Source organism: Pleurodeles waltl, chromosome 7 (assembly GCF_031143425.1).
Source record: "Pleurodeles waltl isolate 20211129_DDA chromosome 7, aPleWal1.hap1.20221129, whole genome shotgun sequence".
Lineage (NCBI taxonomy): Eukaryota > Metazoa > Chordata > Amphibia > Caudata > Salamandridae > Pleurodeles > Pleurodeles waltl.
The window spans coordinates 1,551,955,183-1,551,971,320 of NC_090446.1; the positions used below are offsets into that span (position 1 = coordinate 1,551,955,183).

Consider the following 16,138-nt stretch of genomic DNA (forward strand, 5'->3'; position numbering starts at 1 on the left):
AGTGTCCCAGAAAATGGGCTGGATTTTCCCCTCCCCTGGAATTACCAGCACCAGCGGTACTCAGGGTGGGAAAATCTGGGCCATTCTGCAATAGATGCTGAGGGTCGAGAGCCCAAATGAGGGTTTATAGGGAAAATCTATAATAATAATAAAAAAATGCCGCAATAATTCGCCATTGTCACAGGGAGATTTCAACTGGTTTCTGCAGTTTCTCCTGAAACTAGATTGTTCTGATCCCACCCTCACACCCCCAGGCCTCAAAACACATCAGAGGTTGCCCATCAGAGAGCAAACTCAGCTCCCGCCGCTGTGTTAAGGCAAGAAGGCACTGGCAGGTCAGAGGAAGGATGTGGCACAAGGGGTTTCTAGCCTTGCCAAACCTTGAGGAATCTAAAGTTAGCCAGTCTTGGTCGTCTTTCACAGTGTCTTACACATACAAACACTTTGGTTGCCAATGGTGCCATATGGGCTTTCGAAAGGCCTTCAAAAGGCTAATGACATTTCGGTGTGACCTGTAGCCTCTGGTTGAGTCTTCAACTCTCTAACGTTGGTGCTGCACTCTCTGGGTGTTACTGAAAGGCTGTCCTGCAGTCTGATGATGTTGCCTGGAGTTTGCCACATTCTGTAGCAAACTGGCCCCTGCTCTTCTATGTTCTACCACTAGGACTGTCATCCTGGGTCCCTTGTATTATGTCCTCTAAAGGGAGATACCAGGATTCTATAGTCTGCAGCTCCTTCTGTGTTCAGTTCTCTTTAGGGAGCCCCCACATTTGTCTGTTTACAGCATTTCATGTGCTAGGTTCTCTGAAAGGAGACTCCAGATCTCCATGCTTACAGCTCCACATGAATTGGGTTCTCTGGCGGGAGCCTCTGGGTCTCGGTGTTTACAGCTCCTCGTGCGTTGGGTTCTCTGACATGAGCCTTCAAATCTCTTTGTTTACAGTTCCTCAGGTGTTGGGTTCTCTGAAAGGAGACCCCAGATTTCTGTGCTTACAGCTTCTCATGTGTTGGGTTCTCGGATAGAAGTCTCTAGTTCCATTTGTTTAAGCTCCTCATCTGTTGGGTTCTCCGATAGAAGCCTCTAGATCTCTTTGTTTACAGTTCCTCATGTGTTGGATTTTATGATAGAAGCCACTAGATCTATTATTGTACAGCTCCTCATGTGTTGTGTTCTTTGATAGACACAACTAGATCTATTTATTTACAGCTTCTCATGTGTTGGGTTCTCTGATGGGTGCAGCAAGTCATTGTTTACAGCTCCATGTGTGTTTCGTTTTCAGAAGGAAGGCCTAGATCTCCTTGTTTACAGCTCCTCATGTGTTTGATTCTCTGATAGAAGCCTCTAGATCTATTTGTTTACAGCCATGTGTTTGGTTCTCTGATAAATGCCTCTAGATCTATTTGTTTACAGCTCCTCATGTGTTATGATCTCTGATAGAAGCATCTAGATCTATTTGTTTACAGCTTCTCATGTGTTGGGTTCTCTGATGGGTGCAGTAGGTCGTTGTTTACAGTGCCTGGTATTTCAAGTTCTGAGATGGGAGCCTCCAGATTTCTTCGATTACAGCTCCTCATAAACTGGGTCCTCTGATTATAGCCTCCAGATCTCTTTGTTTACAGCTCCTCATGTGTTTGGTTCTCTCATAGAAGCCTCTAGATCTATTTGTTTACAGCGTCTTGTGTGTTGACTGCTCTTATGGGTGCAGCAGGTCTCTGTTTACAGCTCCTTGTGTTTTGAGCTCTCAGAAGGAAGCCCTAGATCTCTATGTTTACAGCTCCCAGCTCCTTCCTTATCTCAAGGCTACAGTCTTTATGAGCTCCTCGTGTGTGGTGTCCTCTTAAGGGTGCCTGTATCTCTTATTTTAAACACAGTCTGCATTTCCTTTTGTCTTGTGGGGGAGGTGTGACCAATATCCCTTTATTTACAGCTCCTCATATGTCAGGTTCTCTGATGATAGCTTCCAGATTTCTATGTTTGCAATTCCACCTGTTGGGTTCTCTGAAGGGAGCTTTCGGTTCTCTTTGTTTACAGCTTCTTGTGTGTAGGGCTCTCTAAAGGGAGCCTCCAGATCTATTTGTTTATGTTTCCTCATGTATTGATTTTTCTGATGAGGCCTCCAGATCTCTTTGTTTACAGCTCCTCGTGTGCTGGGTTCTCTGATTAGAGCCTCCAGATCTCTTTGTTTACAGCTCCTCATGCTTTGAGTTCTCAGAAAAATTACCCAAAGCTCTTTGTCTACAGCAATTCATGCATTGCCCCCCCCCCGTGGGCTCCAGAGCGCTTTGATTACAATTTGTCGTTTTAAAGGACCCCCACCTCTGTTTGTTTGTTAACACATCCCCATATGTTAAATTCTCAGAAAGAAGCCTCAGATCCTGTTTTTTTCCTACTTCTCATGTGTTTTCTTCCTAAGACGCCCCTGATCGCTCTGCTTGCAGATCAACCTCTGTTGCCTTTCTCTCCAGAGGCTCATTTTATACAGCTCCTCATATGATGTCACACTCCAAAGGGAACCCTGGATTTATTTGTTTACAGTCTCTAGGTTTTGTGTTTCTCCCAGAAGGTACCAGCTCTCTCTTTGCTTACAGTTTTTCATGTGTCAAGTTATCAGGCACCCTAGGTCTCCTTTTTACAGCTCCTGTTTTTTAACGTAAGTCTTCAAGCCTCTGTTTAGAGTTTCTCATGTGCTGTGTCCTCTGAAGGGAGCGCAGATCTCTTTGATTACAGGCACTCAGTGAGACCTTTCATTCTTGGAGTAGGAGAGGTCCAGATCTCTTTGGTTACAGCTTCTTGTGTGTTATGTCCTTGGAAAGAAATCCCTGATCTCTTGTTTACAGGTCATCTGTGCTGCCTTCCTTCCTTGTGGCGGGGGCTCAGATCTCTTTGTTTACAGCCCCTCTGTGCTGCCTTCCTTCCTTGTGGCGGGGGCTCAGATCTCTTTGTTTACAGCCCCTCTGTGTTGCCTTCCTTCCTTGTGGCGGGGTCATAGATGTCTTTGTTTACAACCCCTCCGTGTTGCCTTCCTTCCTTGTGGCGGGGGCTCAGATCTCTTTGTTTGCAGCCCCTCTGTGTTGCCTTCCTTCCTTGTGGCGGGGTCATAGATGTCTTTGTTTACAACCCCTACGTGTTGCCTTCCTTCCTTGTGGCAGGGGCTCAGATCTCTTTGTTTACAGCCTCTCTGTGTTGCCTTCCTTCCTTGTGGTGGGGGCTCATATGCCTTTGTTTACAGCCCCTCGGTGTTGCCTTCCTTCCTTGTGGTGGGGGCTCATTTGTCTTTGTTTACAGCTCCTCTGTATTACCTTCCTTGTGGCAGGGACTCAGATGTCTTTGTTTATAGCCCCTCTGTGTTGCCTTCCTTGCTTGTGGCGGGGGCCCAGATCTCTTTGTGTACAGCCCCTCTGTGTTGCCTTTCTTCCTTGTGGCGGAGGCTCACATCTCTTTCTTTAGAGCCCCTCTGTGTTGCCTTCCTTCCTTGTGCTTGAGTGGTAGGTGGGGGGGAGGGTCGTCCAGATATCTTTGTTTACAGATCCTCAATGTTGCCTTTCCTCCTTGTTGAGGGGGCTCAGACCTCTTTGTTTACAAACTCTCAGTGTTGCGGTGGTGGAGGTGTTGGGGGGTGAGGTCGTCCAGACCTCTTTGTTTCCAGCTCCTCATATGTTGTGATCTCATAAAGAAATCCCAGATTTCTTTGTTTACAGCTCCTCTATGATGCATGTTGCAAAGACAAAAAATTTATATATGTTGGGATGAGAAAATCCACTTTATTGGTATACAGATGAAGTCCCAAATGGTCAGTCTCATAGCTGAGTAAAAATTGACTAGAGCTCAACATTGTAAATTAACTCCCGGGGAGAATTCTAAAGGATCTAACCAGTAATAAGAAATTTAAGGGGGGACTGTAAAGTACCATTATAAATGTATAGTACACAACATTTCTCATAATATAAATGTGAACTGTTAGATTATAACACATCTTTTTATACAAAGAGAAAAACAGTTAACAAATCTAGTGCGGAAAAAATCAAACAGGACTTGAAAAAGAGCACCACAACATTTGTCTATCTAATTGATATAGGAAACACTTTAAGTTATTACATAATCATGTAGCCAAGCTGGAGGGTGCACATTTCATTTTTCTTTTTCCCTGAATGAATGCTTTGTTTTTATGCTGTGCATTGTTCATAGACTCCTTTGGTTTTTGAGTATGGGGGAGCCTATCCATACTCCACATTTGCCCATCTTCCATTATTCCACAATTATTTACTTCTTTTATCCTCCCCAGTTTATAAAACTTATCGAATGTATGTTGACTAGTTCTAGGTTGCCTTACTTGTACCCATAGTCCTTCTTTCCATAGTTGTTGTTTGTGCCACATTTTCATCATATTTTTCTTAGTACTTCCTTTGATTCATTTCAATTTTTCCTTTCATTTCCTATTTATGTATTTCAACAGTTTCGTCTTCAAACAGCAAATTTTGAGTCCATTTAGATCACTGGTTTCTGTCCCCTTAATAGGCTAAAAGGAGAAACTCCAGTGACTGAATTAGGTGTGATGTGATTAGACCATAACACATCATTTATAGTTTGAACAATAGGTTTTGAAGGTGCCACAGCTAATTGTAATGATTCCGTCATCATTCTGTTGATGCATTCAACAAGCCCATTAGCTCTAGGGCAACATTATGGAGCTTTAATGTGCTTTATAGCCAAACTAGAAATGAATTGTTTAATTTCCTCAGATATATATTGTATCCCATTATCTGTGACTATGGTAGTTGGGATAACTTCATTGGCAGAAACATCAGACAAGAAACAAATAAGGTTCTTTGTGTTAATACAGTTTACACATTTTACAAGTGATCCATTTAGAAAAATAGTTGACTAGGACTATAATGAATTTCTCATTCATTCCTTCATTTGAGGGACCTATGATGTCAAGAGCAAGCTCGTCCCTGGGCACAGTGGGTATTGGGACTGGTTATAAAGGGGATTTTCTAGTGTACTTAGATGTGTCACTAAGACTACATGTATGACAATCCTTGACTAACTCCTCAGTTAAGTAATCCATGTATGGAAACCAGAAATCCGCTCTAATTTTTCTCTCAGTAAAATTGCTCCTTAGGTGTCCCTCATGTGCTAATTCACAAATGCATTCTCTTATTTTCTCTGGGGGAATAACCTTTCCAAAGCTTCATGAATTATCCACTTGTGCAGAAAGCTATTCCTTAATATTCCAGTAAGGATACAATTCAACAAGTAGCTCATTACATGTTTTGGTCCATCCCATGACAATTTTTTCTTTGATTAACTTTAGTGTTTCATCAGTAGACACATAGGCCCATATTTATACTTTTTGACGGGAAACTGCGCAAACGCAGTTTTGCGTCAAAAAGTATAGCGCCGGCTTGCGTCATTACAGAGAGCCAGCTGGCTGACAAATTTATGTATTCCCACAAGCCGGTGTAAAGGGGGGGGGCTAGCGTAAAAAAATGACATTAGCCGGGTGGGGGTGACGTAATGGGGGAAGGGGGGTTTTGCACCCAAAAAAGACGCTAGGCTGGTTTGAGTAAAAAAAAATGCTTTTAACCAGCCTAGCATTATTTTCTGATGCAAAACCATCCATACTATATGACTCTAATCTTATAAAAGACAAGAGTCATGCCCACCACCCCAGTGGTCAGGACAAGGGACAAGGGTCCCCTGGACATGGCCATTGCACCCTGTGCCATTGGGGGCCCATTTCAGGGCCCCCAATGGCACTTTTAAAAAGTTTTTAAAATTCTTAACTCTACTTACCCTACTTACCCGGGATGGGGTCCCCTATCCACCGGTGTCCCTCTAGTGGGGTGTTCCTGGGGTTTGGGGAGGGCACCTGTGGACCCATTCCATGGTGTCTGACCATGGAAATGGGTTCACAGGTCCCCTAACGCCTGGTCTGACCCAGGCGTTAAATAATGGTGCAAAGCACGCTTTACACCATTATTTGGCCCCTCCTCCCATCCGTGCGTCATTTTAGCACAAGGATAAATATGGGGCTATCGGGAGAACACCATGTTTTAGATGGGAATGTCTACCTTGCATGTCATTGACACAAGGTAGGTTCACGCATCTGCAAAATGGTGCAGACTCAAATATTTTTACTTTAGATATGTCTAACATCAAAATATAAATAAGTAGTTAACTTTGCGCCGCATTTGCGTAAAAAAAAAACGCAAATGCAGCACAAAAAAGTGTAAATATGGGCCATATTTTATCCATTCAGATTTTAATATAGCTGGAATATTCACTTGCATGCCCGACATAGCTTGTTCATTGTGAACATCTGAATTAATAATAGGAGGCCGAGACAAACAATTTGCTCCTGAATTTTTTGTACCTGGAACATATTCCATCTTAGAATTGAAATTTTGTATGCTGAGAACCCATTTGCTAATACTCAATGTCGTTTTTTCAATATCTTTTTTTTAGAATACAGCAATCAAAGGATAAGTCCTTAACACAAAAGGTAGACCCCACACATACAATTTAAAATGGTTAGTGGCCCAAAGCAAGCCAATGCTTCCTTTTCTATAGCTGAATAGTTACAGTCGACATCCATACTTTAGAGTTATAGAAGCAAAACCAACTATTCTTTCATTATAGTCCTCGTTGACTAGTTTTTCAATGATCACTGTAAAATTTGTAAACTGCATTAACACAAAGAACCTCATTCCTTTCTTGTCTGATGCTTTTTCCAGTGAAGGAATCCCAAGTACCATAGTCGCGGATAATGAGATATAATTTATATCTGAGGTTCTAGTTTGGCTATAAAGCACATAAAACTCCACTATGTTGTCCTAGAGCTAACGGACATGTTGAATGCATCAATAGAATGATCAAATACACTTTACAGTTGGCTGGGGCATCTTCTTCCTAACACGCAAAGGTAAAATCTGCGAGCCCTGCCCTGGCACATGTAACTCAACAACTGTCGAACACACGTCCAACTCCCTGGAAGGGCAATAAATTGAATCCAGAGAGATATAAATCCTTTAACTCCAAGACGCTCCAAGAACTTACAGCAACTCAGCAGTGTGGTCATTACTCTGCCTAAATCAGCAGATAAAGCGAAAATTCTCAATATGAATGTCAGTTCCACAGAAGATGGTTGGTGCTTACTCGCTATATAGACAGGTTACTCAGGACCTTAAAGTGTTCACAGGGGTGGAAAGGCACAGCTGTCCCCTGCACAGCCATCCCATCTTCATGCCATTGAAAAGATGACAAAACAATATATGTTGGGATGAGAAAGTCCACGTTATTGATATAGAGATGAGTTCCCAGCAGGTCAGTCTCACAGCTGTGTAAACATTGACTAGAGCTCAATATTGTAAATGAACTCCCTGGAGAGTTCTAAAGGATCTAACCAGTAATAAGAATTATGGGAGGGGGACTGGAAAGTATCATTATGAATATATAGTACACCACATTTCTTGTAATATAAATGTGCACTGTTAGACTGCAAGACCTGCCTCTAGATCTCTTTTCTTGCCTCCTCTCCTCTGCTGCTTTCCCCTGGAAGGGCTCCATGTCACATGGCTTTAGGTTGCTCATGTTTAGGGTTTCTGGTTTTCAGTTAAGCAGATTACTACCAGTAAAACACCAATGGAGGAAATATTTGTTTGCAGGTGTCGCATGTCACCTCAGAGGTCCGTGGTCACGTTGTTTATATTTTCTCAGGCGTTCGATTTCCCTCCAGAGGCTCCAGGACATGTTGTTTACAGTTTCTCAGGTGTAGCCTTTCCCTCCATAGGCTCCAGGTCACTTTGTTTACAGTTTCTCGGGTGCTTCTGTTCCGTCCAGAGGCTCCAGATCATGTTGTTTACAGTTTCTCAGGTGTCACCTTTCCCTCCAGAGACTCCAGGTCACATTGTTTACAGTTTCTCAGTGCTGCCTTTCCCCTCCAGAGGCTCCAGGTCACAATATTTACAGTTTCTCAGGTGTCGCCTTTCCCTCCAGGGGCTCCAGGACATGTTGTTTACAGTTTCTCAGGTGTAGCCTTTCCCTCCATAGGCTCCAGGTCAGTTTGTTTACAGTTTCTCGGGTGCTTCTGTTCCGTCCAGAGGCTCCAGATCATGTTGTTTACAGTTTCTCAGGTGTCACCTTTCCCTCCAGAGACTCCAGGTCACATTGTTTACAGTTTCTCAGTGCTGCCTTTCCCCTCCAGAGGCTCCAGGTCACAATATTTACAGTTTCTCAGGTGTCGCCTTTCCCTCCAGGGGCTCCAGGACATGTTGTTTACAGTTTCTCAGGTGTAGCCTTTCCCTCCATAGGCTCCAGGTCACTTTGTTTACAGTTTCTCGGGTGCTTCTGTTCCGTCCAGAGGCTCCAGATCATGTTGTTTACAGTTTCTCAGGTGTCACCTTTCCCTCCAGAGACTCCAGGTCACATTGTTTACAGTTTCTCAGTGCTGCCTTTCCCCTCCAGAGGCTCCAGGTCACAATATTTACAGTTTCTCAGGTGTCGCCTTTCCCTCCAGGGGCTCCAGGACATGTTGTTTACAGTTTCTCAGGTGTAGCCTTTCCCTCCATAGGCTCCAGGTCACTTTGTTTACAGTTTCTCGGGTGCTTCTGTTCCGTCCAGAGGCTCCAGATCATGTTGTTTACAGTTTCTCAGGTGTCACCTTTCCCTCCAGAGACTCCAGGTCACATTGTTTACAGTTTCTCAGTGCTGCCTTTCCCCTCCAGAGGCTCCAGGTCACAATATTTACAGTTTCTCAGGTGTCGCCTTTCCCTCCAGGGGCTCCAGGACATGTTGTTTACAGTTTCTCAGGTGTAGCCTTTCCCTCCATAGGCTCCAGGTCACTTTGTTTACAGTTTCTCGGGTGCTTCTGTTCCTTCCAGAGGCTCCAGATCATGTTGTTTACAGTTTCTCAGGTGTCACCTTTCCCTCCAGAGACTCCAGGTCACATTGTTTACAGTTTCTCAGTGCTGCCTTTCCCCTCCAGAGGCTCCAGGTCACAATATTTACAGTTTCTCAGGTGTCGCCTTTCCCTCCAGGGGCTCCAGGACATGTTGTTTACAGTTTCTCAGGTGTAGCCTTTCCCTCCATAGGCTCCAGGTCACTTTGTTTACAGTTTCTCGGGTGCTTCTGTTCCGTCCAGAGGCTCCAGATCATGTTGTTTACAGTTTCTCAGGTGTCACCTTTCCCTCCAGAGACTCCAGGTCACATTGTTTACAGTTTCTCAGTGCTGCCTTTCCCCTCCAGAGGCTCCAGGTCACAATATTTACAGTTTCTCAGGTGTCGCCTTTCCCTCCAGGGGCTCCAGGACATGTTGTTTACAGTTTCTCAGGTGTAGCCTTTCCCTCCATAGGCTCCAGGTCACTTTGTTTACAGTTTCTCGGGTGCTTCTGTTCCGTCCAGAGGCTCCAGATCATGTTGTTTACAGTTTCTCAGGTGTCACCTTTCCCTCCAGAGACTCCAGGTCACATTGTTTACAGTTTCTCAGTGCTGCCTTTCCCCTCCAGAGGCTCCAGGTCACAATATTTACAGTTTCTCAGGTGTCGCCTTTCCCTCCAGGGGCTCCAGGACATATTGTTTACAGTTTCTCAGGTGTAGCCTTTCCCTCCATAGGCTCCAGGTCACTTTGTTTACAGTTTCTCGGGTGCTTCTGTTCCTTCCAGAGGCTCCAGATCATGTTGTTTACAGTTTCTCAGGTGTCACCTTTCCCTCCAGAGACTCCAGGTCACATTGTTTACAGTTTCTCAGTGCTGCCTTTCCCCTCCAGAGGCTCCAGGTCACAATATTTACAGTTTCTCAGGTGTCGCCTTTCCCTCCAGGGGCTCCAGGACATGTTGTTTACAGTTTCTCAGGTGTAGCCTTTCCCTCCATAGGCTCCAGGTCACTTTGTTTACAGTTTCTCGGGTGCTTCTGTTCCTTCCAGAGGCTCCAGATCATGTTGTTTACAGTTTCTCAGGTGTCACCTTTCCCTCCAGAGACTCCAGGTCACATTGTTTACAGTTTCTCAGTGCTGCTGTTCCCCTCCAGAGGCTCCAGGTCACAATATTTACAGTTTCTCAGGTGTCGCCTTTCCCTCCAGGGGCTCCAGGACATGTTGTTTACAGTTTCTCAGGTGTAGCCTTTCCCTCCATAGGCTCCAGGTCACATTGTTTACAGTTTCTCAGGTGTCACCTTTCCCTTCAGAGACTCCTGGTCACATTGTTTATAGTTTCTCAGGTGTTGTCTTTCCCTCCAGAGGCTTGAGGTCATCTTGTTTACAGTTTCTCAGGTGCTTCCTTTCCCTCCAAAGGCTCCAGGTCATGTTGTTTATAGTTTCTCAGGTGCTTCCTTTCCCTCCAAAGGCTCCAGGTCATGTTGTTTATAGTTTCTCATGTGTTAGCTTTCCCTCCAGAGGCTCCAGGTCACCTTGTTTACAGTTTCTCAGGTGATTCTGTTCCTTCCAAAGGCTCCAGGTCACATTGTTTACAGTTTCTGAGGCGTTGGCTTTCCCTCCAGAGGCTCCAGGTCACATTGTTTACAGTTTCTCAGGTGCCGCCTTTCCCTCCATGGGCTCCAGGGCCTGGTGTTTACAGTTTCTCAGGTGCTTCCGCTCCCTCCAGAGGCTCCAGGTCACATTGTACATAGTTTCTCAGGTGTTGGTTTTCCCTCCAGATGCTCCAGGCCACATTTTTATAGTTTCTCAGGTATTGCATTTCCCTCCAGAGGCTCCAGGTCATGTTGTTTATAGTTTGTCAGGTCTTGGCTTTCCCTTCAGATGCTCCAGGTCATATTGTTTAATAAAACGACTGCATCTTGCAGTTTCTCAGGTGCTTCGGTTCCCTCCAGAGGCTCGAGGTCATGTTTACAGTTTCTCAGATGTTGCCTTTCCCTCAAGAGGTTCATGGTCACACTGTTAATAGTTTTTCAGGTGTTGGCTTTCCCATTAGATGCTCCTGGTCACATTGTTTATAGTTTCTCAGGTGTTGTCTTTCCCTCCAGAGGCTTGAGGTCATGTTGTTTACAGTTTCTCAGGTGCTTCCTTTCCCTCCAGAGGCTCATGGCCATGTTGTTTATAGTTTCTCAGGTGTTAGCTTTTGCTCCACGGGCTCCAGGTCACGTTGTTTATAGCTTCTCATGTGTTAGCTTTCCATCCAGAGGCTCCAGGTCATGTTGTTTACAGTTTCTCAGGTGCTGGCTTACCATCCAGAGGCTACAGGTCATGTTGTTTACAGTTTCTCAGGTGATACCTTTCCCTCCAGAGGCTCCAGGTCATGTTGTTTACAGTTTCTCAGGTGTTGGCTTTCCATCCAAAGGCTCCAGGTCACATTGTTTACAGTTTCTCAGGTGTCACCTTTCCCTTCAGAGGCTCCTGGTCACATTGTTTATAGTTTCTCAGGTGTTGTCTTTCCCTCCAGAGGCTTGAGGTCATCTTGTTTACAGTTTCTCAGGTGCTTCCTTTCCCTTCCAGGGGCTCCAGGTCATGTTGTTTACAGTTTCTCAGGTATTCGCCTTTCCCTCCAGAGGCTCCAGGTCATGTTGTTTACATTCTCTCAGGTGTTGTCTTTCCCTCCAGAGGCTCCAGGTCACATTGTTTATAGTTTCTCAGGTGTTGTCTTTCCCTCCAGAGGCTTGAGGTCATCTTGTTTACAGTTTCTCAGGTGCTTCCTTTCCCTTCCAGGGGCTCCAGGTCATGTTGTTTACAGTTTCTCAGGTATTCGCCTTTCCCTCCAGAAGCTCCAGGTCATGTTGTTTACATTCTCTCAGGTGTTGTCTTTCCCTCCAGAGGCTCCAGGTCACATTGTTTATAGTTTCTCAGGTGTTGTCTTTCCCTCCAGAGGCTCCAGGTCACATTGTTTACAGTTTCTCAGGTGTTGCCTTTCCCTCCAGAGGCTCCAGGTCACGCTGTTTATAGTTTCTCAGGTGTTGCCTTTCCCTCCAGAGGCTCCAGGTCACATTGTTTATAGTTTCTCAGATGTCGTCTTTCCCTCCAGAGGCTCCAGGTCACGCTGTTTATAGTTTCTCAGGTGTTGCCTTTCCCTCCAGAGGCTCCAGGTCACATTGTTTATAGTTTCTCAGGTGTCGTCTTTCCCTCCAGAGGCTCCAGGTCATGTTGTTTACAGTTTCTCGGTATTACTTTCCCTCCAGGGCATGTTGTTTACAGTTTTGCAGGTGTTGCATGACACCCCAAGGGTTCAAGGTCACTTTGTTTACAACTCATTGGGTGCTGCCTTTCACCCCAGTGGCTTAAGGTCACTTTGCTTAAAAATCGTCAAGTGTTGCATTACCCCACATGGGATTCAGGTCACATTGTTTACAGTTTCTCAGGTGCTGTAACCCTCAAGGGTTCAAGGTGCTTTCTTTACAGCTCTTGGGGGTGTTGCCTTTCACCCCAGGCGTTTAAGGTCACGTTAATTAAAACTCCTCAAGTGGGATTCAGGTCACATTGTTTAACGTTTCTCAGGTATTGCATGTCTCACCGGGGTTCGAGGTCGCTTTGTTTACAATTTCAGGTGCTGCCTTTCCCTCCAGAGGCTCCAGGTCACATTGTTTACAGTTTCTCAGGTGTAGCCTTTCTCCCCATGGGATTCAGGTCACACTGTTTACAGTGTCTCAGGTGTAGCCTTTCTCCCCATGGGATTCAGGTCACATTGTTTACAGTTTCTCAGGTGTAGCCTTTCTTCTCATGGGATTCAGGTCACACTGTTTGCCGTTTCTCAGGTGTTGCCTTTCTCCCCATGGGATTCAGGTCACATTGTTTACAGTTTCTCAGGTGTTGCCTTTCTCCCCATGGGATTCAGGTCACATTGTTTACAATTTCTCAGGTGCAGCCTTTCTCCCCATAGGATTCAGGTCACATTGTTTACAGTTTCTCAGGTGTAGCCTTTCTGCCCATGGGATTCAGGTCACATTGTTTGCCGTTTCTCAGGTGTAGCCTTTCTCCCCATGGGATTCAGGTCACATTGTTTACAGTTTCTCAGGTGTAGCCTTTCTCCTCATGGGATTCAGGTCACACTGTTTGCCGTTTCTCAGGTGTTGCCTTTCTCCCCAGGGGCTCCAGGCTCTCACTGATTCTTTTCTGTTTTCCCTGTAGGGTGACTCCGGGGGACCCCTGGTGTGTAATGGTGAGCTGATGGGGGTTGTGTCCTGGGGAGACGGCTGTGCAATAAAGGACCAACCTGGTGTCTACGCTACTGTGTGCAACTACACCTCGTGGGTGACAGGCATCATTGCGAAGAACTGAGGACCGATCAGGAGGAGATGCGACTCCGCCTCACCGCCCTCACCCCGTCACCGGAGATGCGCTCGGCTTTCATGCATCTTGATTGCAACAATAAAGGAAAGGAAAAATAAAAAGATGAAATCCATAAAAGACTCCATGTTCATAAATAAAATAAATAAATACAGAATGTCTGCTGGGTCCAGGGACAAGGAAGACTATACTGATGGAGGAGTCAGAGCCCCAGGGCACTGTGAGACCTCAGGAGCCCAAGTCCCCATCCTGCCAGCCCAGGTGGGACGCACTCTGACGTACTCCTGACTTACATCTGGGTTACTTCTGGCTTACGCCTACCTTACTACTGAGTCACTCCCATCAGACCCGTAGTTTGTCTCTGACGTACTCCTGAATTACATCTGGGTTACTTCTCGCTTACGCATACCTTACTACTGAGTCACTCGCATCAGACCCGTAGTTTGTCTCTGACGTACTCCTGACTTACATCTGGGTTACCTCTGGCTTACGCCTACCCTACCACTGAGTTACTCCCATCATACCCGTAGTTTGTCTCTGATGTACTGCTGACGTACATCTGGGTTACCTCTGACTTACGCCTACCTTACCACTGAGTTACTCCCATCATACCCGTAGTTGGTCTCTGACGTACTCCTGACTTACATCTGGGTTACCTCTGACTTACGCCTTACTTACCACTGAGCTACTCCCATCATACCCATAGTTTGTCTCTGTCGTACTCCTGACTTACATCTGGGTTACTTCTGACTTACGCCTACCTTACCACTGAGTTACCCACATCATACCTGTAGTTTGTCTCTGACGTGCTCCTGACTTACATCTGGGATACCTCTGACTTACGCCTAACTTACCACTGAGTTACTCCATCATACCCGTAGTTTGTCTCTGATGTACTCCTGACTTACATCTGGGTTACCTCTGACTTACGCCTACCTTACCACTGAGTTAGTCCATCATACCCATAGTTTGTCTCTGACGTACTCCTGACTTACACATGGGCTACCTCTGACTTACGCCTTACTTACCACTGAGTTACTCCCATCATACCCGTAGTTTGTCTCTGACGTACTCCTGACTTACATCTGGGCTACTTCTGACTTATGCCTACCTTACCACTGAGTTACTCCCATCATACCCGTAGTTTTCCTTTGATGTACTCCTGACTTACATCTGGGTTACCTCTGACTTACGCCTACCTTACCACTGAGTTACTCCCATCAAACCCATACTTTGTTTGTGACGTACTCCTGACTTACATCTGGGTTACCTCTGGCTTACGCCTACCTTACCACTGAGTCACTCCCATAATACCCGTAGTTTGTCTCTGACGTGCTCCTGACTTACATCTGGGTCACCTCTCACTTATGCCTACCTTACCACTGAGTCACTCCCATCATACCTGTAGCTTGTCTGTGACGTACTCCTGACTTACATCTGGGTTACCTCTGGCTTACGCCTACCTTACCACTGAGTTACTGACATCATACCCGTAGTTTGTCTATGACGGACTCCTGACTTACATCTGGGTTACCTCTGACTTATGCCTACCTTACCACTGAGTCACTCCCATCATACCTGTAGTTTGTCTCTGACGTACTCCTGAATTACATCTGGGTTACTTCTGACTTATGTCTACCTTACCACTGAGTTACTGACATCAGACCCGTAGTTTTTCTCTGACGTACTCCTGACTTACAGCTTGGTTACTTCTGACTTACGCCTACCTTACCACTGAGTTACTCACATCATACCCGTAGTTTGCCTTTGATGTACTCCTGACTTACATCTGGGTTACTTCTGACTTGCGCCTAACTTACCACTGAGTTACTCCATCATACCCGTAGTTTGTCTCTGACGTACTCCTGACTTACATCTGGGTTACCTCTGACTTACGCCTACCTTACCACTGAGTTAGTCCATCATACCCGTAGTTTGTCTCTGACGTACTCCTGACTTACATCTGGGCTACCTCTGACTTACGCCTACCTTACCACTGAGTTACTCCCATCATACCTGTAGTTTGCCTCTGAAGTACTCCTGACATACATAGGGGTTACTTCTGACTTATGCCTAACTTACCACTGAGTAACTCCCAGCATACCCGCAGTTTGTCTCTGACGTACTCCTGACTTACATCTGGGTTACCTCTGACTTACGGCTACCTTACCACTGAGTCACTCCCATCATACCAGTAGTTTGTCTATGATGTACTCCTAACTTTCGTCTGGGTTACCTCTGATTTACGCCTACCTTACCACTGAGTTACTGCCATCATACCCATAGTTTATCTCTGATGTACTCCTGACTTACGTCTGGGTTACCTCTGACTTACGCCTACCTTACCGCTGAGTTACTCCCATCACACCCGTAGTTTGACTCTGACGTACTGCTGACTTACAACTGGGTTACCCCTGACTTACGCCTACCTTGCCACTGAGTTACTCCCATCATACCCGTAGGTTGTCTCTGATGTACTGCTGACTTACATCAGGGTTACCTCTGACTTACGCCTACCTTACCACTGAGTTACTCCCATCATACCCGTAGTTTGTCTGTGACGTACTCCTGACTTACATCTGGGTTACTCCAATTAAAAGTATTACGTTTTTCTTGAGATATGCCGGTACTCTCCCTCTCAAAATAAAAAAGTGCCGGTACTCAGTACCGGCCCATTTAAAGCACTGCCTCTTACACGTAGGTTTGCATCCGACAAACCTCTGGCTTGCCTCTGACCTACCTCTGACGTATGCATAAACTATCTCTGACTTACGTCTGACTTAGTTCTCTCTAGCCTACGTCTGACCTACCACTATTTTACCCTTGAATTGCTCGTGATTTAATTCTGACTTCTCCCCGACTTACACCTGATTTAACACTGGCTTACATCTGACGCTGTTAAATTACCT

At 45.5% G+C, this 16,138-nt stretch overlaps 1 protein-coding gene across 1 annotated transcript in view; it reads left to right on the top strand.

Annotated features, from left to right (window-relative positions):
- Positions 1-13,333, top strand: part of LOC138247470 (trypsin-like) — a 78,931-nt gene extending 65,598 nt beyond the window's left edge. The window contains exon 4 of the mRNA XM_069202091.1: positions 13,071-13,333. Within this exon, the coding sequence (XP_069058192.1) occupies positions 13,071-13,220 (150 nt within the window). The 3' untranslated portion in view covers positions 13,221-13,333. The remainder of the gene's footprint in view (positions 1-13,070) is intronic.
- The last annotated feature ends 2,805 nt before the right edge of the window (positions 13,334-16,138 follow it).